At 40.5% G+C, this 27,063-nt stretch overlaps 1 protein-coding gene across 3 annotated transcripts; it reads left to right on the top strand.

Moving 5' to 3' along the window:
* The first annotated feature begins 1,862 nt into the window (after positions 1-1,862).
* On the top strand, positions 1,863-24,864 carry APOOL (apolipoprotein O like). Of its 3 annotated transcripts, none has more exons than XM_070759780.1 (9): positions 1,863-1,972; positions 8,580-8,681; positions 13,282-13,401; positions 17,239-17,293; positions 20,519-20,617; positions 21,741-21,832; positions 22,646-22,753; positions 23,575-23,740; positions 24,433-24,864. In XM_070759780.1, the coding sequence occupies exons 1-9, from the start codon at positions 1,961-1,963 to the stop codon at positions 24,528-24,530; spliced, it is 852 nt and encodes a 283-aa protein (XP_070615881.1). In that variant the 5' UTR covers positions 1,863-1,960; the 3' UTR covers positions 24,531-24,864. The 3 variants fall into 3 exon arrangements, with proteins under 3 accessions (XP_070615881.1, XP_070615880.1, XP_070615879.1); XM_070759779.1 differs by having other exon boundaries at positions 8,577-8,681; XM_070759778.1 differs by lacking the exon at positions 1,863-1,972 and adding an exon at positions 2,137-2,301.
* Positions 24,865-27,063: the final 2,199 nt, after the last annotated feature.

Below are 27,063 nucleotides of genomic sequence, written 5' to 3'. Positions count from 1 at the left end.
ACAAGAAGCAATGGGTGGGAACTAATCAAAGAGAGGAGCAGCTTAGAACTAAGGAGAAAGTTCCTGAAAGTTAGAACAATTAATCAGTGGAACAACCTGCCTCCAGAACTTCCAACACTGGAAGTTTTTAACAAAATGTTGGATAACAGTTTGTCTGAAGCTGTGTAGGGCTTCCTGCCTAAGCAGGGGTTTAGACTAGAAGACCTCCAAGGTCTTTTCCAACTTTGATGAATAATAATAATATGATCATCATAATACAGTCATTAAGCGAATCCAGCTTGCCCCATTGACCTTGCTTGTCTGAAACCAGTGGGAAAGGTTGACATTGGCAATCCCAGGACCTGAAACTTTGCAACCATGGTAAATACAGTGTTCCCTCAATTTTTGCGGGTTCGAACTTCACGAAAAGTCTATACCACGGTTTTTCAAAAATATTAATTAAAAAATACTTTATGGTTTTTTACCCTATATCACGTTTTTCCCCATCCGATGACGTCATATGTCATCGCCAAACTTTTGTCTGCCTTTAATAAATATTTTTTTAAATAAACTTTAATAAATAAACATGGTGAGTAATAATCTAAATGGTTGCTAAGGGAATGGGAAATTGCAATTTAGGGGTTTAAAGTGTTAAGGGAAGGCTTGTGATACTGTTCATAGCCAAAAATAGTGTATTTACTTCCGCATCTCTACTTCGCGGAAATTCGACTTTCGCGGGCGGTCTCGGAACGCATCCCCCGCAAAAATTGAGGGAACACTGTACATACCGATTGCCCAAATTTTGATCATATGACCATGGAGATGCTAGGCTGGTCATAAACCCAAGAACCAGTTATAGGTCTTTCTTTTTTTCAGTGTTGTTGTAACTTTCAATGGACACTAAATGAATGGCTGCAAGTTGAGGGCTACTTCTATTACCTCTTGAAGATTTAGGGTCACAATTTTAGTTTGTATATTATACGACTATGGAAGTGTAGAAAGTTAGCACCCAGCCCTCTCCTAGAAGAATGAAATGTTTTTAGAAATAATTTTTAAAAGCGGAATATTGTATTTCCTTGGGTGAGAATTGGAGAAGCATGCTCTTGGAAAGCAGCCCCCTCCTTCTTTAAAAGCCCACAGCAGATGTCAGCACTCAAAGAGATAAAGAGATAGCTGGCTCTATGCATAAGCAAATAACCTCACCCAAGATCCAACAAAGGTAGGATTAGCCCTCAGCCACAATGGGAATTGCCTAAGGCCTCTTCATTGCATCATCTCGTTGCACCACCCCCAGCAGTTCAAACTTCAACATATTTTCAGTATCCAGAAACAATTATGAAATTACCTTGAAATCCCTTCCTCCCTTCCCCCTAACATCCTGGGGCAACACGCTAAGACAGGGGTCTCCAACCTTGGCAACATTAAAACTCGTGGACTTCAGCACCCAGAATCCCTCATCCAGCAAAGCTAGCTGAGGGATTCTGGGAGTTGAAGTCCACCAATCTTAAACGTTGCCAAGGTTGGAAACCCCTGCTTTAAGAAACACTGGATTACAGCATCCATTACTTGTAGGAACGTGATGGGAGCTGTAGTCTAACAAGGCTAAGAAATCAAGGAGGGAAACTACCAACCGGAGTCTTATTCACTTTCAGCCCAAATACCAAGGACTGAAACTTTATATTTAAAGCCCAGTATATTTAAATCTTGGCAACTTATAAGAGGTGTGGACTCCATCTCCCAGAATTCACTCCATCCCTCCAATTAAAAAAGACCTTCCATCCTTGGGGAATCCTATAAACCAGGTCTCTCGCGCGGGAAACTCTGCCGCTAAAGCGCCGGTAAAGGGGGGGACGGGACAACACTGGGTGACGTCACTCTGATGCCGCCACTTCCTCAACGCTCCACCAATCCTAGGCCAGCTTTCCTGAAGCTCCGCCCTCTTCCGGGTTGGGCGCCTCCCACGCCAAGAGGTGGAGTCAAAATGGCGGCCAAGGTGAGTTGGCTGCGTCGTGCCTCTCCGTTCTCCAATTCCAGCGACTTTCGAGGCTGCTCGAAACCCCTTTTTTGTGTTTTCCCCCCCTTGTTTTCGTTTCGGGATCCACGACGGGGCCTCTCAGAGTTACGGAGCGTCCTTGCCTGCTTTTTCAACCGAAAAGAGTGGTTCTAGGCTGCGAAAGGCGCCTGAGCATGGGCAGAATTCCCTTCTCTGAATCAAGCAGCAGGGCCCCGTTCGGATCTTGGCTCCTCTCTCCCGCCAGCCACGAAATTGGAACTCTGTCCTGTAAAAAAAGAGGCCCGCAAGGGGAGAAGGGGGTGGGAAAGGCGAGTGGACCTCTGGTTTGTGAATGTGGGGATGTGAAAGAAATCAGGGTTGCAGGGCAATGGACGAGGAAGAGTAAGCAAAGCTTGGCTCCATCGCTAATTTCTTCTACACGCCTCTCTGTATCTGTGGGAATAGAATTAGAATAGAATAGAAAATTGAATTGAATTGAATTCTTTATTGGCCAAGTGATTGGACACAGAAGGAATTTGTTTTTGGTGCATATGCTCTCAGTGTACATAAAAGAAAATATACATTTGACAAAAATCATGAGGTACAACGCTTATAGTCATAGAGTACAAATAAGCAATCAGGAAACAATATTAATATAAATCGTAAGGATACAAGCAACAAAGTTACAGTCATAAGTATAATATTACTAAGAAAGCATCATAAGTATACTAAGTAAGTACAGTAATCATAAGTATATAACAAGTTACAGTTATAAGTCATAAGGTGGACCTTTTGGGCATTCCTGAAGATCGTGGAGCATATGCAGAATGCCCTTCCTTTGTGAAATTCTACTGATGCTGCCTCCAGATGTAATCCAACACTCTTGGGATGTTTCTGAGATTGCTGGCCAAAGTTCTTTCTTTAAGAACCACAGCCTGCATATAGAATTGGAATTGAAGTCTTTATTGGCCAAGGAATGTGTCTGGTGCATAGGCGCCCAGTGTACATAAAAGCTATAAGTGGTAAATCATGAACAGTTAGTGATAGTCATAGGATAATAAACAAGCAATCAAGATGAATCATCCTAGGAAACTAACTAAAGCAATATAAATCATAAAAATACAAGCAACAAAGTTACAATCATAAGTAAAAAAGGAGATATGTAATAGAAAATATAAGAATAGTAATATAGTCATAGACTATAGAATAGAATAGAATTCTTTATTGAGCAAGTGTGAATGGACACACAAGGAATTTGTCTTTGGTGCATATGCTCTTAGTGTATATAAAATAAAAGATGCATTTGTCAAGAATCATGAGGGAATTTGTCTTTGGTGCATATGCTCTTAGTGTATATAAAATAAAAGATACATTTGTCAAGAATCATGAGGTACAACACCTAATGATTGTCATAGGGTACAAAGAAGCAATCAAATCATATTAGGAGCTAGTCAATATAAATTATAAGATTACAAGCAACAAAGTTACAATCATACAGTAATTTGTGAGAGGAGATGGGTGATGGGAATGATGAGATGATTTAAAAGTAAAGGTTTGACTGTTGAGGGAATTATTTGTTAATTATTTTTTACTAATAATTATTTTTTATTAAGTCTGCACTTCTATTTCTCATCATTCCTATCATCCTTTTCCTCCCACTTAGGACTGTATGACTGTAATTTGTTGCTTGTATCCTAAGATTTTGTGTCCAGGATGTGAGGGGTCGGTAAATATTTTCATAGCCCTCGTTTTGACTCGTGCAGTATACATGTCCTCAATGGAAGGCAGGTTGGTAGCAATAGGGGGGTTTTTTGCAGTCCTAATTCTAATCCATTGAAGTCTGTGTTGGTCTTGTTGGGTTTCAGAACCAAACCGTACAGTTATAGAGGTTCAGATGACAGACTCAATAATTCCTCTGTAGAACTGTATCATCAGCTCCTTGGGAAGTCTGAACTTTCAGCATATCTTTCACCTGCTTGGTGTTTTCCAGATCATACATCCCTCTTGCCCAACCTGATACCGTTGTTGACCATTGCAGTGAAGCATGGTGGGGAGATACTAGGTTAGGAAATGTTGTAAGGCTAGCAAAACCACATTGAGGCTAGAAGCCCCATACACCAGTTTTTTAAAACTATGGCCACTTAAAATGTGTGACTTCAACTCCCAGGAAATCCCCAGCTAGGGTATGAAATTGCATATAATGAGCAATTTTTTAAAAAGTGCAGAATTTGCTGTTCAAGCATTCACATCCTTGTTCATATCATTTCTTCCAACAAAAACAACAATTGGCTTTTGTAATATCTATTATTTTCTCCTGTCTCTTCAATGTGTTCAGTATAGCCCAAATAGTGAAGAAGTGTCCACCCCATAGTAGGCACCAGATTGGGGAAAGTTGCGTTTAAAATTTAGTATACTGTGTATTATATGGATCACTTGCACCAGAAAATGAAACTATAAGATTATAATATAAAAGATACCATTTGGAGTTGAAACATTTGATGTGGCCTCTGACAACCATTGTGATATTGATGATATAACATACAATCCCTAAATATCTTTATTAATTAGCACCTTGTCATTCTAGACGCTTTTTTTCTGCAGCTTTTCTCTAGCTCTGTGTCTATTTTGACAAGCTTAGGAGCTGAGGGAATCTGCTAAGAATTCATATTTTATGATGTAGAAAGACAGTAGTTACTGCTCATTGCGGAAAGGTTATAACCATGTGTCAAACCAGAGCCCTATCCTGCTAATTTGTTTTAAAATTCACAAAATTAGCATTGGGCATTCTTGAATCAATACTGCACAAGTTCCCATTTTCGGTGATAATGGGATGCCGATGCCATGTAGGGCTTTATAGGTCATTACCAACATTGAATTGTGACCGGAAATTAATCGGCAGCCAGTGCAGGCCACAGAGTGTTTGGAGAGACGAGGGCAAATTTAAGTAGCCTCACGACAGCTCTCGCGGCCGCATTCTGTAGGATCTGGAGTTTCCAAACACTTTTCAAAGGTAGCCTCATGTATAGAGCATCAAAAATCAAGAAAGGTCTGCTTAAAAGTCAAGCATTATGTGAGCCATGGTGGCATGGTGGTTAGAATGCAGTATTGCAGGCTACTTCTGCTGACTGTCGGTTGACTGCAATTTGACAGTTCAAATCTCAACAGGCTCAAGGTTGACTCAGCCTTCCATCCGAGGTTGGTAAAATAAGGACCCAGATTGTTGGGGGCAACATGCTGACTCTCCAAACTGCTTAGGGAGGGCTGTAAAAGCATTATGAAGCAGCATATAAGTCTAAATCTTATTGCTATTGCTACCTCTCTTCCAACTCTGTTGTTCTGTTCTCTTCTAGCTTCGATGCTATTTTCTTAGTCAGTGCAGGAAAATATTATTCAGTTTTACATTTCAGGGTAGGTTTTTTTTTTAACTTCCCTGTTTAACTCATTTCAAAATTGGAAGTGTAATTCTTACACTCTGCAGCTTGGAAAAACCTGTTTGTTGTCCCTGAATTGTAATGATTAATAACTGAGGAGCGTTATTGAATCGTATCAGCTTAATTTAATCTAAGTGAGAGACAGTTAAACATAATCAAATAACCACAGTTTTTATCCTGACCTAATAATATGTCCCCTCCTCAGACAGCTTGGCTGAGTCTTATGACTTTAACAGGATTTTTTTTTTACATCAATGTTAAGATAATTGCTTTGAAATAATTGCTGGGCAGTGAAATGTATTACGGGAGCATTTTGTTAGTCACTGCCTGGTTCCTTTCAGCGGACAACTCAAAGCAATTAGTGTCATTCATGGACTGAGCCAATTCGAGCCGTCATGCTACAATTCTTACCATGTAAATAAGATTGAAAATGTATGAACAAATGAGAAAGCTTTTTTTTTAAAATAACCAAATCACTGGGAGTTGCGCATGCACAATTTTTGTGCATGCACCCCACACACACTTTCTCTGCGCATTCGCACAATCCCTGCATATGCACATAAGCCTGTTGACGCCCAGTGAAAAAACGGCCAAATGGGCAAACCAGAAGTTCGGAAAAACAAACTTCTGGTTTGCTCATTGTGCTGTTTTTCGCACTCGAGCCTTCAGGGAAGCTTCCTGAAGCCTCCAGAGTGCGAAAAACAGCATAAGGAGCAAACTAGAAGTCCTTTTCCCCAAACTTCTGGTTTGCCCATTGGGTGTTTTTTCACACTCCGGGGCTTCAGAGAAGCTTCCCTAAAGCCTCTGGAGGGCAAAATGGCTTTCTCCAAGGCCAAAAATCAGCTGGCCAGCATGCGCACTGGAGCTCACATAAGACAACGCCTTGCGTGCCCTCCGGTAGGGCTCCATGTGTTACCTGCGGCATGCATGGTATACAGTCTTCTGCATGAGCTGGTTGAACTAGAAGGTCTCCAAAACCCCTTCCAACACTTATTCTGATGAATTGGATGAAAACAAGTCAAAACAAGGGCGGGGAAAATATTTACTGACCCCTCACATCTGGGACACAAACTGTTTCAACTCCTACCCTCAAAACGTCGCTACAGAGCACTGCACACCAAGACAACTAGACACAAGAACAGGTTTTTTCCGAACGCCATCACTACTAAACAAATAATTCCCTCAACACTGTCAGACTTTCTACTAAATCTGCACTTCTATTCTACTAGTTTTTCTCATCATTCCTATCACCCATTTCCTCCCACGTTGACTGTATGACTGTAACTTGTTGCTTGTATCCTAAGATTTTTATTAATATTGCTTCTTCATTGCTTATTTGACCCCTATGACAATCATTAAATGTTGTACCACATGATTCTTGATAAATGTATATTTTATTTTTGTACGCTGAGAGCATATGCACCAAGACAAATTCCTTGTGTGTCCAATCACACTTGGCCAATAAAATTCTGTTCTATTCTTTTACAAAAAGATTAATGTATACATTGCCTTTTGATACTTGTGCTTGACATATCACGTTGGTAAACACTATTTTGGAAATTTCTCTCTGGCAAAGATGGAGAAGGAACCAGGATGGACTCCTTCCTTGGGCCTCTGCTTTTATTCCCGGTGACCTGTTGCTAAAAAACGTAAAATCTGGTCTTACTTTCTCTAGGTAACTTCTATGTCCAAATCAAAGCAGCTCTTCAGTTCCTTCACAAAAAGAAGGAAAATACATGAATGGTGGAAGGTCTTAAGCATAAAACGTATCAGGAAAGACTTAATGAACTCAATCTGTTTAGTCTGGAGGACAGAAGGAAAAGGGGGGACATGATCGAAACATTTAAATATGTTAAAGGGTTAAATAAGGTCCAGGAGGGAAGTGTTTTTAATAGGAAAGTGAACACAAGAACAAGGGGACACAATCTGAAGTTAGTTGGGGGCAAGATCAAAAGCAACGTGAGAAAATATTATTTCACTGAAAGAGTAGTAGATCCTTGGAACAAACTTCCAGCAGACGTGGTTGGTAAATCCACAGTAACTGAATTTAAACATGCCTGGGATAAACATATATCCATTGTAAGATAAAATACAGGAAATAGTATAAGGGCAGACTGGATGGACCATAAGGTCTTTTTCTGCCGTCAGTCTTCTATGTTTCTATGTTTCTACATAGAGGGAGATGCCCACTGAAAACCAGGGCAATATTGTGGTTAGGATGTTGGACTGGTCCTGAAGAGACCCAAAACTTGAGCTTAGAAACCCCCTGGGTGATTGTGGACTACCTCACTGAAATATTGGGGGGGGGGCAGGATTAGGGGGCCACCAGGCATATTGCCTTAATCTCATATAAGAAAGCAAGATGTAAGTCTAGCAAGTAAATAAATAATGCCTTCTTTTATCGTCGCATTTCTCCAGCCTAGAAAGAGACCCCCACCTTAAATCCAATCCTTTCCCATCCTTTCTTGTACCTTTTTTATTTTCTTCTTTCCTCTTCTTCCTTCATTTTCCTTTCACAGCTGATCACCTGTGTATGTCCAGTGCACTCATGGTAGATTACATTTGTGGTTTTACGTTTGTTTTTTAAAGTCCCCCTCTCCCCATCCAATTTAGCAATAGCACTAGCACTTATATACCGCTTCATAGAGCTTTTACAGCCCCTTTTAAGAGGTTTACAGAGTCAGCCTCTTGCCCCCAACAATCTGGGTCTTCATTTTACCCACCTTGGAAGGATGGAAGGCTGAGTCAAGCTTGAGTTTGCTTCATACGTCAGCTTCCTAGCCTGCTAACCATGGATAACCCAGCATTTGAGTGGCAAGAGTAGCTTAGAGGTAAGGACACTCGCCTCCCACTTGCTAGGTTGAGAGTTCAATCCTAGGCAGTGGCAGATGCTTCTTTATTGAGGTGCAAAGAGATGCAAATATCTGCTGTGAACTGCACGTAGGCATCAGGAAGGGCGGCCGGCCAGTAAATGCTCATCTCCACTCAGTCGCCCCCAACTCCACCCTGAAACAAGGCGTTAAAGTGTCCTTTTAACAATGGATAAACCAACATTCCTAGCTTAAAGAGAGATTTGGGCATAACAGTTTTTTTGATGTTAGAATGACTGTTGAGGAATAAAAGCTGTTTTCCTGAAGGTATTGAATTTGTTCCTTGATTTCTGCTTGTGACAGCAGGTCACCAAGTGGGCAGCTCTTCCTACAGTTTTCGCATGGACTTCTGCTCAGGCACTTTCTGCAGCCGAAGAACAGAGAACTGATCGAATCAGAGCACATCAGGTGAGATTTTGTAAGAACACTGTGGGTTTCATGTTGTGTAGCAAAGCTTTTCCTGCAAAGGTTACAAAAGTCTTGCATAGTAACCTGGAATTATGTTTAAAAACCCTGCTGTTCTGTTTAAGAAAAGTAACAAATCTTCTGTTCCCGGGTCACCCTGACCCGGACCGAAAACTCTTCATTTGCAGTGCTTATGTTTGGTCAATTTGAATACTTTTTTCACTTGGAAAGTACAGTGGAACCCCGACATAAGAGCTGCTCTACTTAAGAGCAACTCGAGATAAGAGCTGGGAGGGGAGAGATATTTTTGTTCTACTTACAAGCCCAAATTCGAGATACAAGCGCCAAGGAGCTGTCTCCTGAAGCCAAACGCTAACTTCCGCGTTCGGCTTCAGGAGACAGCTGCGAAGCGGGGCGCATGTTTTAAAAGGTTGCAGCCGGCCTGGGGGGCTCGGGGGGGTGCTTGCAGCTTTCTTTCTTGCTCTTTTTCTTTCTCTCTTTTACCTTCCCTTCCTCTATTTCTTCTTTTCTTTCTCCTTCCCACCTTCTTCCCTCCCTCCCTCCCTTCACTCATTCCTCTCTTACTCTCCCCTTTCATAAGTTTCCTTGCTTCCTTCCTCTGTTCCTGTCCCTTCCCCCTTTCTTTCTTTCTTTCTTTCTTTCTTTCTTTCTTTCTTTCTTTCTTTCTTTCTTGCTCTTTTTCTTTCTCTCTTTTACCTTCCCTTCCTCTATTTCTTCTTTTCTTTCTCCTTCCCACCTTCTTCCCTCCCTCCCTCCCTTCACTCATTCCTCTCTTACTCTCCCCTTTCATAAGTTTCCTTGCTTCCTTCCTCTGTTCCTGTCCCTTCCCTCTTTCTTTCCTTCCTTCCCACCCTCCGTCCATTCATTCACCCATTCCTCTCTTGATCGCTTAAAGCCGGTCCCTGGTGCAAAAAGGGTTGGGGACCTCTGTCCTACAGGATTGGGTGGCAGAGAAGTTGAACATATGTAAATTTAAAAGTTTAAGAAAGTTTACAAGTTAAGTGAAAGAAACTTCATTATTCATTTATATGTACATGTACATTTCTTCATTAAAAACATGTCTTTCTGCATAATTTAGACTAACTTTGTGAGTTTTTTGAGGGCTGGAACCAATTAAAATTATTTACATTAATTCCTATGGGGAAAAGTCGTTCGAGATAAGAGCTGCTCGACTTAAGAGCCCAGGTCCGGAACGAATTAAACTCGTATCTCGAGGTACCACTGTAGTCTGAACATTTCTGCACACAATGATATGAAAATTGAACTGAAGAAATTAATCCTTATTGGTTTATTTTGCACATAAATATGCCTCCCCCCCCGTTTTTGTGAATTTTCTTTAGGTTTATTGATAATTATGCCTGCAAAATACATTCTATTTTACTAAAGTTGGTATGGGATTGGTAGCTTGAACATTTCTGAACATAATGATATGAAAATTGAACTGGAAAAATTGATGCATATTGGTTTATTTTGTTGATGAAATGCACGCCCCCCCTGTTTTTTTTAAATAGTCTTCACTTTATGGATAGTTTTGCTAGAAAAATACATTCTATTTTACTAAAGTTGGTGTGGGATTGGTAGCTTGAACATTTCTGAACATAATGATATGAAAATTGAACTGGAAAAATTGATGCATATTGGTTTATTTTGCACATAAAGTATGCCTCAATTATTTCAATTTATATAAAAATTATGCTGTTAATTTCAAACTTACATACTTTTTTTAGTAAAATGGATTTGTTTCATAAAATTAGTTCTCTGGCTACAATGTGATTGATTTTCAAAAGGATATTCCAAATATTTCTAGACAAATATGTATAAACAGTGACAATAATGGCACACAGCAAGGCCGAGGGGGGGTGGCCCTTTTGTGGCAAAAATAAACCAATAAGAACCATTTTTTTCAGTTCATTTATATTTTTCTTATATTCAGAAATGTTCAATTTAGTATATCAAACCTTTTGGGGGAAAATTCCTTAGGGATTTGTAGCCTTAAAAAATAGAAATTGACACGAAATTAAAAAAGGATGGGGAGAGGGGCTTTTTGATCAAAATAAAAATATAAGTCTCAATTTTTCCAGTTCAATTTTCATATCATTATGTTCATAAATATTCAAACTAGTTTTCCAGTTGAAAAAGTTTTCAAAAAGACCAAATTCAAGTACCTAAAAAAAATCATTTTGGTCCGGGTCTATATGACCCGAACAGACTAAACGTGACTTTTTTTTTGCCCAGAAAAAAAATTTTTCCCCCACCCCCACAAATATTTTTTTGATGATCAGTATTGTTAAATTGAGTAAATGAATGCCTAAGATTTTAAAGAATATTTCGGATTTGGAGCATAAAAAAATAAAAAGTGAAAATGGTTGCAAGCAGCCAAGGGTGGGGGGAGGCCTTATTTCTGATGTTAAAAAACCAATAAGAATCATTTTTTTCAGTTCCTTTATATTTTTCTTATATTCAGAAATGTTCAAGCTACCAATCCCACACCAACTTTAGTAAAATAGAATGCATTTTGCAAGCAAAACTATCCATAAATTGAAAAAAATTTCACAAAAACGGGGGGGGGGGGGCGTGCATTATATCCGCAAAATAAACCAATAAGATTTACTTTTTTCATTTCAATTTTCATATCATTGTGTGCAGAAATGTTCAGACTACTTTCCAAGTGAAAAAAGCTTTCAAAAAGACCAAACATAAGCACTGCAAATGAAGAGTTTTCGGTCCGGGTCAGGGTGACCCGGGAACAGAAGATTTGTAACTTTTTTTGCCCAGCAAAAACTAAGCCCCCCACCCCCCCAAAAAAATTCTCATAGAGAGAACCCCTGAAATGATGAAACTACATGAAATTTCAAGTTTCAGATATGCAGGGAAAATTTTTTACAGGGACTCAAACTTGGCTTCGGGTCACATACGACCCGAACAGAACAGCAGGGTTAAAACAAAAAGATTACGCATCATTGTTTGTTTAGCCATCTGCCAAATAAATATACATTGTGGATTATTATACAGCACCCTAAGGGGAAAGTAATACATAATTAATAAATAAAAGTAATCAAGTAATAAGCTTCGTGTAATGACGTCTTGCAGGTTGGACTCAAGATCACCAAACATGAACATATAATATTTCTATCCATTTGGAAAAATAAAATTGAAAGATTCCATCTGTTTAATTTTAAATTAGAAAACATAATTTAATTCAGTCTTATTCTCTGCAATGGGCTTCCCTACCCAGCAATGGCTGAGAATTCTGGGAGATCAGCTTCATACATTTAGAGGGGATAAGTTAATTTCATATAGGGATATCACTCCTGTTTAGAGCAGCTCTGGATCCCATAGAGCTACACTGATACACTTTGGGGGAATCCTTCTCCACCCCAGCTCCTATCACCAGGATTTCAAGGAACTTTGTGGGAGAATCGTGGCTTGCTGGCTTTGCAGCTCAATCACTCAGGATATTTTTTTTTTTTAAAGCCAGCTAAAAGCCCCAAATGTAAAGAAAGAATGGGGAGGAGGGTTGGCTTGCTAGTCATTTTTTTTATTTTTATTTATTTATTTATTTATTTATTTATTTATTTTTATTTTTGTTTGTTTGTTTGATGGACCTCTATTAACTCCAGAACCTATAACAGATCCAGGATGGGTCAATGATTGCCATTCCCTAATTCCAACCTAGTGGTATGGGAAAAAAACAACAGTGGATCTCTTTGGGGAGGGATGAAAACACTGAATCGCTTGGGAAGGGTGGTAGTATGGAAGAGCCCTTTAAATGATTGAATTGATAATAGAAGGAGAGGTGGAGTCAAGAGAGGAATCCTCCTAGAATCATTACACCCCCACAAGCAACCCAAGTCCAGTCAGCTCTTGAATTCCGTTGACTCTTATCTATTTAGTGCTGACACTTTAGTGCTTGGCTAGACCAGGAGTCGGCAACCTTAAACACTCAAAGAGCCACAAAAGTCGTAACTGGAAGCCCCCTGTTCAGTTCTGGAGCCAACCGGAAGTCCACTTCCCCCACCATAGAGTCTCCTCCTAGCATGATATCCTTTTTCCTTTGCTGACTGGAAGTCCAGTCCCCACCACCACCATAGTCTCCTCCTAGAACGGTCTCCTTTTCCCTCTACCTGTCCTAACCGCCCTGTCAGTTGTGGAGCCGACTGGTGATAGGGAGCTGCAACAGAGGGATGAAAGAGCCACATGTGGCTCCAGAGCCACAGGTTGCTGACCCCTGGGCTAGATTCTTGTGTATGGACGTGAGCAATAAATCAGCTTAACTGGAGCTTAACATGTGGCCCTGATTCTTTCTGCTTGACCCACGGCAGATTTGAGCACTTCCTTTGAGCAATTGGATTGCAATATCTGTAGCTTCTGAGTGTTGGAGCACTAGTTCATTCTTATTAATAACCTCATGGCCAATTCTAGTTGAATGAGGAGCAAAGAAATACCGCCAATAAGATAAGTCTGCGGAGAGGGGCGGCATACAAATCTAAATAATAAATAAATAAATAACGGAACGGAGGCTCGGTGTTCATTTCCGCAAGCAAGCCCATGTGTTTACCGGCTGCCTCTTCCTTTTTTGCAGCTTCCCATATACAACGCCCCACCTCTGGAATCACGGTACGTTGACGAAAAACCCGGCCGGCTGCAAACCAGAATTTCATCCGTAAGAAACACAACAAGTTATTACCTAAAGAACTGCAAGGTGAGAACTGAAGCTGGCTTCTTGGATTTAGGAACAGAAATACCTGTATTTTTCGAAGTATAAGACGCACTTTATCTCCCCTAAAAGAGGCTGAAAATTTGGGTGTGTCTTATATTCTGAATGTAGCTTTTTAGCCCTAAGAAGTTGCTAATAATCTTTCCAGCTCTTCCCAGCTTGCAGGCTTTTTTTCATTGCTACTTGCTCCAAAGAATGTTTTTTCCAACCCTAACCCAGTTCTGGAGATCTCACCTACAAAAAGATATTGACAAAATTGAACGGGTCCAAAGACGGGCTACAAGAATGGTGGAAGGTCTTAAGCATAAAACGTATCAGGAAAGACTTAATGAACTCAATCTGTTTAGTCTGGAGGACAGAAGGAAAAGGGGGGACATGATAGAAACATTTAAATATGTTAAAGGGTTAAATAAGGTTCAGGAGGGAAGTGTTTTTAATAGGAAAGTGAACACAAGAACAAGGGGACACAATCTGAAGTTAGTTGGGGGAAAGATCAAAAGCAACGTGAGAAAATATTATTTCACTGAAAGAGTAGTAGATCCTTGGAACAAACTTCCAGCAGACGTGGTTGGTAAATCCACAGTAACTGAATTTAAACATGCCTGGGATAAACATATATCCATCCTAAGATAAAATACAGGAAATAGTATAAGGGCAGACTAGATAGACCATGAGTCTTCTATGTTTCTAACGAGGTGCTAACGATCTTCCCAGCTCTCACTGACTTGCAGGGTTTTTCATCCCTGCTCTCTCTGAAGAAGGGTTTTTCCATCCCTAAGTCTTTACAGTTTGCTTGGAATAAGGGTTTTTTTCAAGCCTAACCAGGGGATAAAATAATGTGCTGAAGCTCACCAGACTAAGGACGCTAGCCAGATGAATATCTGGTAGGCAGATTTTTTTCCTCCTATTTTCCTCCCCAAAAACTAATTATACTCCGAAAAATACAGTAATACATTCCAAAATATTCAGTCACAACCCTGTTGAATAAGAGAGTGTAGAGAAAGCATGTTGGAAATGAAAATGTGAGATGCAGATTAAATATCTCTCGGTCACAACTCTTACAAGCCGGTTGGGGTTTTGTACTCAAGATGTTTCTCCCTTGTGAGTGGAGACGTTCTCAAGTAAGTCATTTCCCTATTTTTATTATTTTAATGGCTATCATTTTGTCCTCTAATTATCGTGATAATCCTGAGCTTGTTGGATAATGACATCTGGTGGGATGAACCCAAAATTGTGTTTAATATAATATTCTTACCTTGCAAACTATGGATGTAGAGGAGACATTCTGATTGGTACTTGAATTAATATTTGGAGGAGAGATATAACTGTCAATCACGTAAGTTGCAATTCTGGGTATTCCGATAGCTGAATTGGATACCCAGTAATGAGGCCACTACTGTACCCATGTAGACGTTTTGTATATAATTACCCGGATTATGTGCATATGTTTACTTTTCTATCATGTTCTCATCATACCCTAAATAAACAAAACTGTGATGAAAACTGAAATTGTCCTGCAGATGCACAGCATGGAGATGAAAGAGAGAGGATGTGTGTGTGTATTGTTCACTACCCTGTGGTCATTCTTAATTGTTAAGCAATATGAATAAATCTAATGAACAGTGCATATGCATAGGCACATCACATACTGTATATATGCACACTGATGTCCAAAACAATAAGAAAGATTCTTAGCAGTTCTTTGGCTGTTTGTTGTTTGTTTGTTTGTTTGTCTGTCTGTCTGTCTGTCTGTCTGTCTGTCTGTCTGTCTATCTATCTATCTATCTATCTATTTATTTATTTATTGGATTTGTATGCCGCCCCTCTTCGTAGACTCGGGGCGGCTAACAACAATAATAAAAACAGCATGTAAATCCAATACTACAACAACTAAAAAACCCTTATTTTAAAACCAATCATACCTGCAAACAAACATACCATGCATAAATTGTAAAGGCCTAGGGGGAAAGAGTATCTCAGTTCCCCCATGCCTGACGGCAGAGGTGGGTTTTAAGGAGCTTAAGAAAGGCAAGGAGGGTGGGGGCAATTCTAATTTCCGGGGGGAGTTGGTTCCAGAGGGCCGGGCCCGCCACAGAGAAGGCTCTTCCCCTGGGCCCCGCCAAATGACATTGTTTAGAAGGCCCACTCTGTGGGACCTAACTGGTCGCTGGGATTCGTGCAGCAGAAGGCGGTCCCTGAGATAATCTGGGTCCAATTTTTGAGTCCATAAATCTTTTTGACTTTATGCACTGGAAATTCAGAGAATTGTAATCTCATAACATCTGCATTAAGTGAGAATAGAATAGAATAGAATAGAATAGAATTTTATTGGCCAATTTTTATTGAACACACAAGGAATTTGTCTTGGTGCACACACGCTCAAGTGTACATAAAAAAGACATTCGTCAAGAATCATAAGGAACAATACTTAATGATACTCCGGGTGCATATAAGCAATCAAATCATATTAGGAACCAATCAATATAAATTGTAAGGATACAAGCAACAAAGTTACAGTCGTACACTCATTAGTAAGAGGAGATGGGTGATGGGAACAATGAGATGATTAATAGTAGTGCAGACTTAGGGAATAGTTTGACAGTGTTGAGGGAATTAACAGAGTGATGGCGTTTGGGGAAAAACTGTCCTTGTGTCTATTTGTTTTGATGAGTAGTGCATCGTTTTGAGGGTAGTTGAAACAGATGTCCAAGATATAAGGAGTCTTTAAATATTTTCACAGCCCTCTTTTTGACTCGTGCAATATACAGGTCCTCAATGGAAAGCTGGTAGCAATTGTTTTTGCTGCAGTTCTAACTATCCTCAGAAGTCTCTGTCTGTCTTTTATTTACCCCATCCTGCCAAGAATACTTGGGGGACGATGAGGGAGCAATGATTTGTGTTGGTGCGTGTCAGTGTCATCTCACAAAACCTGCCACTTGCATCACACCACGAGCACAAAACGTGAGAGGCAATTTCTCATCACTTTGTCATCCCATGTATGTGTTGTGATTCAACCTGAGGCTCCTCAGGGACCGGCTGGATCTCTGCCGGATCCATGCCCAGAGGAGGAGGACAGTGAACAGGAGGGGGAGGACCAGGCAGACGGGGGAGAGGAACGTCAGGAAGAGGAGGAGGGAGAGCAGCCTGAGACCCCCGGGGGGGGGCTCTCCCCAGCTAGTAGCCTGGAGTCATTGGATGAAGATGCACAGGCTATAATAGACATGAGGCAGCGACGAGCAGCTCAAAGACGGGGCCAATTAGAAAGGTATTTCCATCCCTGAATTGGCAACAGCTGGGTTTGGGTGTGGTTCTCCTCAGCGGGGTTGAAAAGGCAGGCCCGCCCTTACAGTCTTGTGGAGAGTTATCAATTGGGAGTCCTGTGACCTTGCTTCGAGTCTCGGCGTCTCTGATCTTGACTTGTGGCCTAGAAGTCTGGAAGACTTGGGGGAGGCGTGGGTTTTATTATCTCCAGCGTTGTTTTTGCCAGCAAGAATCCTGTTTTATTGCCTGGCCTTCGTGAAACCTCTGTGAAGCTTCATAGTGTTCCTGTCTGTAAGAACAGTTTTTGTTACCTGTGTTTGCTTTGAATTATATAAACTGCCTTTGCTTTTTCCCAGTGTGTCTGGCTACTCTTTTTGGTTGGTGTTGGCGTCTGGGGGGACCCAGACAGAACAGTATGTATCGCTTTCTAGTTGCAAATCACATACACTGGGATGGGTTTACATTTTGCATAAAAACAGATCTGCCATCTCTGCTTTCTGTAAAATTGCCTTCATATTTGTCAGTGGGGTTTTTAAAATGTTTGTTTGTTTGTTTGTATAGGACGCTTACCTCTTCGTCAGAAATGGAGTCACGACTTCCTTGCAGTTTGGAAAAGGTGGGTGTGTCAATAGAGCACTTTGCATCTTGTGTTTTGCTGTACTTCTGCCAGCTTTGCAGGGTAGTCCAGACAGGAGGCACAGCCATAAGTGTAGGTAGTCCCTGACTTAACCACCACAATTAAGCCCCAGATTTCTCTTGCTAAACAAGACACTTTTTTAAAATTATTTTTTTTATTAGTTTTAAATGTTAAAACATACAGACTACATACATACAACATAAAAACAGTGTCCTGTGAAGGTGCACCCATCACCTGACAACATACATATATACCCCACCACCAATTGGAGGGTCTGTACTAACATCTTTAATATTCTTCTAAGCTGGAGTCTGCATTCTATTTACATATCAAAGAGTGATTCTAATTTATTCTTTATGGCTAGATCACAAATTCTACTTGTCATATAACCTCTCACCATTTCCCATCGTTCCATCAGCTTTTTCAATTTATTTTCATTATACATATTCATCCTTACCTCCATAATGTCAAAGCAAATGTGGTCCACCATGTACCGATACCAATTCTGTATCGTCCATTTTGCTGCTGCTTTCCAGCCCAATACAATTACTGCTTGAGCGCTTTCCAATGCTGCTACTTTTATTTCTTTAAATTCTCTTAAATCTCCCTTTTTTACCAGTACTGCCATTTCTTTTTTTTTCTTTTTTTAATTTATTTTATTTATTCTTTGTCCAATATACAATACATATGAAAGAGAATAGACATTAGGTAATATATATAAAGATAGGAAGTAAAAAAGAAGAGAAGTAGATAGGAAGAGAATATATATAGAGGAGAGAATATATAAGATAAAAGGGATAAGGAAAGACAATTGGACAGGGGACGATAGGCACATCAGTGCACTTATATACGCCCCTTACTGGCCTCTGAGGAATCTGGAGAGGTCAATCGTGGAGAGTTTAATGGAGAAGTGTAGGGGATTGGGGGTTGACACTATTGAGTCCAGTAATGAGTTCCACGTTTCGACAACTCGATTGTTAAAGTCATATTTTTTACAGTCAAGTTTGGAGCGATTAATATTAAGTTTGAATCTGTTGCGTGCTCTTGTGTTGTTGCTGTTGAAGCTGAAGTAGTCGTTGACCGGAAGGACGTTGCAGCGTATGATCTTGTGGGCAATACTCAAATCGTGTTTTAGGCGCCGTAGTTCTAGGCTTTCAAGGCCCAGGATAGTTAGTCTATTTTCGTAGGGTATTCTGTTTCGAGTGGAGGAGTGGAGGGCTCTTCTGGTGAAATATCTTTGGACGTTTTCGAGAGTGTTGATGTCTGAGATGTGGTGTGGGTTCCAGACAGATGAGCTGTATTCGAGAATGGGTCTGGCATAGGTTTTGTAGGCTCTAGTCAGAAGTGTGAGATTGCTGGAGCAGAAGCTGTGTAGGATCAGGTTAACAACTCTGGAGGCCTTTTTGGCGATATTGTTGCAGTGGGCTTTAGCACTTAGGTCATTTGATATTAGTATTCCAAGGTCTTTTACTGAGTGTTGGTTGGTAGTGAGGATTTGTTTATTCAGTTCATATATGTGGTTTGGATTCTTTTTGCCGATGTGGAGGGTAGAGCATTTGTTGGTTGATATTTGAAGTTGCCAGGTGTTGGACCAATCTGAGACAAAGTCAAGGTCTTTTTGGAGAGTGAGTGTGTTGTCAGTGGTGTTGAAAAGTTTCACATCGTCGGCAAAAAGTACACAGTTGCTTGCGATATTATCGCAGAGGTCATTGATGTATAGGATGAAAAGAGTAGGACCTAGTACGCTGCCTTGGGGAACGCCGCTTTTGACAGGGACAGGGGAGGAAATTTTGTAATTTGTCCAATTAATATTTAACATCCTTTTCATTTCATCTTGCACTACTTTCCAAAATTTCTGTACTAGTGAGCACTCCCAGAACATGTGCATAAAAATTCCTCTCTCTTGGCATCCATGCCAACAGGTGCCTTTCCCCTTCTTCTGAAAATATGCAAGTTGTGTTGGTGTATAATACCACTTATGTAAAATTTTCCTTCTCATTTCTCTAACTTGTTAATGTGAGTTTTTTTGCAACCTTGCTGCAGTTGTTAAGTTGGTTGACATGGTTGTTAAGTGAATTGTGTTTGCTCATCAGAAAGTTGCAAAAAAAAAAAAAGGGATGACTGCAACTATCACATCATGAATATGTGCCAGTTGCCAAGTGCTCCAGTTTTGATCGTGTGATTGTGGGGATTGTAAAGTGTGAAAAACTAATCATAAGTCACTTTTTTTAGTGCCATTTTGGCTTCGAACAGTCTTGAAATGAATGGTTGTAACTCTAGGATTACCTCTACTAAACTTTAAAGATACGTTAGCAGACACTTGCAAGCCTCAAAGTACAATTTTCCAATTCCTGAGAAAGTAGGATAAGTAGTAAGATTAGAAAGTAGTTTTTGAACAGATTTTATGAATGGTTAAAGAACAAGGATCATAGAATATAGATTGTTTAAATACCAGTTATTATATATAGTTGTACAGTGATCCCTCATTTTTCACGGGGGATGTGTTCCAAGACCACCCGTGAAAAACGAATTTCCGTGAAGTAGAGGAAAGATATTTTTAATGTATTTAACAAGTATTTGGACTTTTAAAAACTACCCTTTGCATTAAACAGTCATTCTATAATATTTCTCAGCTGGAACTACATGTGATATCCTACCAGTTTCTTTAATAGAGTACTGTATTATTGTAGAAGAATTTTATGAATTTTTAATGGATTTAATGAATTTAAGTCCCCTTTGAAAAACCGTGAAATAGCGAGGGATTACTGTAAATAATAAAGGAAAAAGGAACATAAAATAAAAGTGTATATATAGAAGAGCATATAATAATTATGTCATTAGATCAATATATTGTAATATGTATATCATATAGGTGTATGAATTTTGATGAATTGATCTTCAAGTTCAACTGTAACAATGATAGGAACTAAGCTTCCTAACACTTTATGTTTGTGTGTTATGTTATGTTTTTTATATAATAATAATATTTTTTTTTAAAGTAGTTTCTCATATGTTTGCCCTGCCCTTATTCCTTTGGTGGGCTTAGCTGCCTCTTATCTGACCATTATGTAGTCTGTAGTCTTCCTTCTGTCCCCCAAGGCCATTCCTATATGTGACTACAACTTCTGAAAATAACCAGTGAGATAAAGAGGAGGTGTGCCAATCCAACAAGAACTAACCACGATTGTTTTGCTTATCTTGAAGATATGTATGTTTACCTAAGGAATCCTCCCCCAGAATTTCTCCCCAAAGTTGGTGTGATCACAGTTTCAGGACTGACCGGAATAGTCCTAGCCAGGAAAGGTAAGATAATGCTTATTGCTACAACACTACAATTACGGGGAAGGAAACTACTCCAGATTAGAAAAGTTGTACTTATTTATTGTTGTGAGTGGGCCTAGATCAACTTTGATAATGTTGGATGAGGAGGAGGAGGATCCAGCCCCTTCTGGGTACATTGGGCCTATGGCCTTGCCAGCCGATGCAAAGGGTAAAGAGGAGATAGACAACAGCAGAGGTATTAATGCAGACTATTTCCGAGTCTGAAGAGGAAGAAGGAGATGTTAGAGAAAATGACCCACTGCTGGATCCTAGATTTAGAAGACTGCAGAGTAGACAGGAGAAAATTGTACATGAAAAGGAAGTAATCTGTACTGTGTAACTCTACAGTTGCTGATTTGTCACAAGGGGTATAAAAAAGTGGGAGTCTGGATAAATGTTTGTGGAGTTGCAACTTTTCAGTAATGGGGGTTGATTTCTGTGTGCTCTGATAAATCTGCTCAGAAAATCTTGACCTTCTGCTCAAAAAGGCCTTTCGCCTGAAATGCTGACATGCCTAGACGTTTGGTAAGCTACCAGTACTAATTTGTTCTATTGAGGATTTATCTAAAAAGGGACCGTAATGATTTAACCTTTGGCGCGGCTCCCATGTCAGTCTTGAACGGGATCCGCTATCAGCTGCACGGGCTGCTGGCGGACCACAACACCCAGCCAGGGAGGGGCTGTCTGCTTTTCTCTGAGACCTGGCTTATCGCTTTCCTTTGCTCTCCTCTCCACTCTACACATCCGGGTATCTGGGATAGGCCCCATCTATTCCCCCCCCTCACTCAGCTCAGGCCCCAGAGACAGCTATTTCTCCACCCTGGCTCTGCCTCTGTCCCCCATGCTGTTTCCTTATCAGAGCCTTCTAAAGGCTCCTAAACTGCCCCAGGCCCACCCTCAACCTCCATCTCGTCAGACTCTGCCGCTAGCTCTGCTGGCAGTTGAGAAGCCACAACACAGCTTGACCGGTGTGTGGTTCAGTGTACTCTAAGAAACCAGATGAGTTATGTAATTAAATAAGTGATTTATCGGAATTCCTGATCTTGAAACTTCATATTGTAATTAGTGGTACTCTGTATTCTCACTTGTGCTTTGTTTCTTGCAGGATCTCGGTTCAAGAAAATTGCCTATCCCTTGTGCCTTGGCTCACTAGGTATATCTCTTTGCTATCCAGCACAGTCGGTGATTGTTGCTAAGGTATGTTTAAAGTTCATAATTAGGGATGGATGGATAGGTAGGTAGATGGATATGGAGATGGATAGATTGGATAGATAGATAGATAGATAGATAAATAGATAGATAGATAGATAGATAGATAGATAGATAGATAGATAGATAGATAGATAGATAGATAGATAGATAGGATGGATGGAGAGAGAGAGTGAGTGTGGATGAATGGATGGATAGAGATAGACAGACAGACAGACAAATGGGGTAGATGGATGGATGGAGGTAGGTAGGTAGGTAGGTAGAAGGGGTAGATGGAGATAGGTATGTATGTGGGTGGGTGGGTGGATGGATAGATAGATAGATAGATAAATAGACAGGTAGACAGACAGACAGACAGACAGATAGATAGATAGGGTAGATGGATGGAAAGAGAGAGAAAGTGAGAGAGTGGATGGATGGATGGATAGAGATAGATAGATAGACAGACAGGTAGATGGATGGATGGATGAATGGATGGAGATAGGTAGGTAGGTAGGTAGATGGGGTAGATGGAGATGGATGGATGGATGGAGATAGACAGACAGACAGACAGACAGATAATGTATATGTGTACACACACACACACACACACACACACACACACATTTTATTTCAGTTTAAGAGTATTGCTTCTGGTTAACATTTTTTAAACTCCAGGGGTCAAATTTCAAATACGCTGCCATTAAGAATTAGGAAGACTTTCTTCCACTCTCCAAATTGTTCTATCAATTTTTTAAAAAAAGTAAAATTGCCACCATGTGTCTGTTGTTCAGTTGAATAACACATTTCACCTTAAACCAGGTTACAGGTAGCAAAGTTTATGCTGCAAGTCATAAGATGTATACAGCTGTAGGATCACTCTGGACCAAAAAACCCTCTGCAGAAGTTACCCAGGAAAAAGATACTCAGGTATGTCCTTTTCCAAGAATCTTTTTTAAATAGCTAAGGTTTTGATATGTTTTAAACTATAATTAATATTTTGCACCTGTTTAAATGATAAAATTAACTGCATCTCTGTGTTGCCCATTGTAAAGAGCCCTAAGGTGGAGTTTAATATTAGTTACCTATATGTGGAGTCGTTGATGCTCCTCAATTTGATGGCTTGCTTACAGATGTTTCATTACCCAACTAGGTAATCTCATATGCAATTAATTATACCCAAAACTTTGGCAATATTAAGATGTGTGGACTTCAACCCCTGGAATTAAACTAGGGACTCAGTAAATATTTTTTTAAGAGATGCCTGTTTCATAGTTGGCTAAAAATTCTTTCTTGCCACAAGTGACCAGAAGCTGCTTTAAAATCTGGCCCAAATCCATTGTCTTTATCTCCATTTGTATTTTATATTAAGGGGGAAAAAATCTTTAATAAAATACATATTAAACAATTAAAATCTGCCCCAGGTCTTTCTCGTGCCGGCATTTGATTGACTCCTGATAAGAATACTATGTTAAAGATAAAACAGAAATATTTTGGCCAATATCTGTGAAGATTCTCAGTCATCCAGTGTCATGGTTGTCCCAACGGTGCTTATTCAAGAGGCAGCTGAACTTCCTGGTTTTGTTTTGAAGATGTTTCGGTTCACATCCAAGAAGCTCTTGAAAAAGCAATTTTGGCCAGTGCTTTTATTAAAATCAGTCCCTTTTCGGAAGTCACACTGTTTATTTAGAATAGACTGCCCAGCCGATGTGTCCTTCTGGACAGTGCATCATTTTCTTTTTCAAGTACAGGGAGCTTCACGCGTCAGTCATAACCTCCCGAAAGCTCAGGAGGCCTCTGTAGAATTGGAGGACAAGGCAGAAACGTCAGAGGAACCAACCCAGAGAGAGAGGTCAGATGTGCACAGAGGTGACGAGACTTCGGTGGGCGAAATGAAGGCGCCAAATGTCAGAACAGGTGAGACGTTCTAACTGCCATCACAGACTTTTCCCAACTCTGGCTCTGCAATTTCCAAATTGGAAATGCAACATTTTGGGTGGGGAAGGTTGTTAAAACCCCTGTGAAAGGCAGCTGTTTAGTGCAGGACGTATCTTGTCAACCAGTAGACATTGAAAATGCCAATGGGAGGAAAAGTAGAATAGCAATGAATGAACAAATGAATTAATTAATTGGTTGGTTGGTTGGTTGGTTAATTAATTAAAATGCAGGTTGTCCTTGACTTACGATCAGAATTTCCATTGCTAAACAAGGGGGTTAGTCAGTGAGCAATTCCCAATTTTTATGACTTCTTTTTTTTTTTTGCCACGGTTGTTAAACAAATCGCTTCCACGGTTCTTAAATGAATCGTGGAACTGTTTTAAGCAAACCTGGCTTTGGGAGAAATCCACTGGGAAAGTCGCGAATCGTATTCAAAAACCACAGGATGCTACAACCATCATAAATGCATAAATACCACCTGAATTTTGAGAGAGTGTGGAGACGCAATGATAGTCATAGAGGTGAGAACCGGTCGTAAAACCCCTTATTCAATGCCATTGAAACTTCAAATGGTTGCAAATGGAGGACCACCTGCAAATATATAAATAAACCTCAGGAGCCGCTCTCATTCCAGACACGCCTTTCCTAACGTCTTTGTGTATATTTGGCAGATGTATTGAAGGCGCCCAACTTTAAAGCAGATGCCAGCCTCATGGACTATGGGCAGGCCAGCCCAGAAGATGCAGATCTGTATAGTAAGAGAAGCTAACAACCTCCAGTTTTCCCCATGGGACTTTAAAAGCAGGTGGAAGCCCTGTGTGATTTGCTCGCTGTCTTTGCATGGTGATAACGGAGTCAGGTGGTGTCTTGACTCTCGTTCTCTTGCCAATTTTCTCGTGCAATCCTTAAAATCTTTTTTCTACTCGTTAGTGCCACTTCGTTTTTTCAACTGATTGAAAGCCTAATTGGTCTCTGGATGTAAAAAGCCAAGAAGCTTCCCAAGAGTTCCTTGCTGCCAAATTAGTGAATAGTGGAAATAACAAAGGAGACCATGCTGCTTCTGCAATAATGATAATGATAATAATAATAGAATTTAAAACACATTTTGTTTTGCGTTTCCTTCTATTCCCTGGGCTACTCAGAAACTCTGGCTGTATCACTAATCTGCAGGAAACTTGAGGACTAGGGATGTTTAAGTTTGTAGAATTGATGGTGCAGCTTTCAATCCATAAAAGATAAACTACAGTGGTACCTCATCATACGAACTTAATTGGTTCCAGGAGGAGGTTCGTAAGGTGAAAAGTTCGTAAGATGAAACAATGTTTCCCATAGGAATCAATGTAAAAGCAAATAATGCATGCAAATCCTTCAGGAAAATCCCAAACTTTAGAAGGGAGGCGAACAGAGGGCAGGGAGGAGCAGCTAAAGGGGGCGGGTGGAAGAAGCAAGGCTAGGCTAAAGGGTGAGTGGGGAGGAAGAAAGGCAAGGGGGGCGCCCCTCCCTTTTCTTTCTTCAAAAGACACCGTTTCAGTGCCTCTGCAAGCACGTTGTTCTCTGCAAAAATTTTCCTCCCCCAAGCTGCCCCTCCCTCCTCCCTTTTCTTTCTTAAAAAGACACCCTTTCAGTGCCTTTGCAAGCACGTTGTTCTCTGCAAAATCTTTCCTACTCCAAGCAGCCCCTCCCTTTTCTTTCTTCAAAAAAGGGGGAAAAAAGAAACCCCTTCATCCCAGCAGCAGCTGCTTGGGTTCGTAAGGTGAAAATAGTTCGGAAGAAGAGGCAAAAAAATCGTAAACACCGGGTTCGTATCTTGAAAAGTTCGTTAGAAGAGGCGTTCGTAAGATGAGGTACCACTGTATATAGTTCTGTGCGCGTGACTTTAATGAGTGTAAGCACACCGCTATGTTTCCCACACACATTATTGCACATCCTGCATGCAAGATCAAAGGCCTGGACAATAAACCATATGAAGAATTGCTGCAGGATTTGGGTTCAGCTAGTCTAAAGAAAAGAAGAATTAGGGGTGACATGGTAGCAGTATTCCAGTATTTGAGGGACTGCTCAAAGAAGATGGGGTCAGGTTATTCTCCAAAGCACCAGAGGGCAGGACAAGGAACAATGGATGGAAACTGAAAGAAGCAACCTGGAATTAAGGAGAAACTTCCTAATTGCCTCCAGAAGTTGTAGGTGCTTCATCACTGGAGATTTTTAAAGAAGAGACTGGACAGCCAGAAGGCTGAAATGGCATGGGACCTCCTGCTAGCACAGGGAGTAGATGATCTCCAAATAGACGTTAGGATATGCGTGGAGTAGATGACCTTGGTCTTCCAGCTCATTCATTCTATTCCTTTACAAAGGGGGCTATTAGGCTGTCTAGAGGTGTAACATCAACTAATATTGAGCTTACGGAACTAGTATTTATGGAGTAGGATTGATTGATGATCAATCTCCCGTGTCCTAAGATGCTACTTAGCAGCACTCCCAAACTGTTTTGTTTCTCATGAACAAAGGCAAATATGTTGTACATTCCCAGGATAACATGGCAGGATGCAATCAATCGGTTGCCGGGAACAGAGGTTTACTCTTCTGAGCTTTCGGAAAATTTCTCTCTCACACTAAAATGTGTTTACCAGGATGTTGTATGCATAGTATAATACATTCTGGAGAGAAAGAAGTTCTCTGAGGATGGGATTCAGCACAAGACCAAACGCTCCGAAACCTAAACCTTAATCTGACTAGCCCAGATTAAATCCTGTTTTTGTTCTCTTTGTCAGTTATGGAACCCTGGGCATACATTTCCCCAACAGAGCCTTCTTGCAAAATGATGGCTGGTTAATTATACGATGATGACCAAGACCAGTCGTTTTCAATTAGTTGGATAGTAGGAGAGAGAAGGTGGCCCTCAAAATCTAGACAACATTGAGAGCAAATTAGAGAGAGGGGCCTAAAACCTGGAAAAAGAAAACAGAAAAACTTACATTAAACCAGTGATTTTCAACCTTTCTTGAGCCGCGGCACATTTTTTACATTTACGAAACCCTGGGGCACATTGAGCGGGGGGGGGGGGGGGAACCTGCTAAAAAAAGTTTGGACAAAAAAATTCTCTCTCTCTCTTCCTTTCGCTCTATTTCTCTCTCCCTCTTTCTCCCTCTTTCTCTCCATCCCTTTCTTTCTCTTCCTTCCTTCCTCTCTTTTTTGCTCTCTTTCTCTCTCCCTTCCTCCCTCCCTCTATGTCTTTCTCTCTCTCTCCTTCCCTCCCTCTCTCTTTCTGTTGCTTACTCTCTCTCTTTCTCTCTTGCTTTTTC

The sequence above is a fragment of the Erythrolamprus reginae genome, chromosome 8 (genome assembly GCF_031021105.1).
Source record: "Erythrolamprus reginae isolate rEryReg1 chromosome 8, rEryReg1.hap1, whole genome shotgun sequence".
Classification (NCBI taxonomy): Eukaryota; Metazoa; Chordata; class Lepidosauria; order Squamata; family Dipsadidae; genus Erythrolamprus; species Erythrolamprus reginae.
The sequence above is the reverse complement of the archived record's forward strand: the minus strand, read 5'-3'. Positions and strand labels throughout refer to the sequence as shown.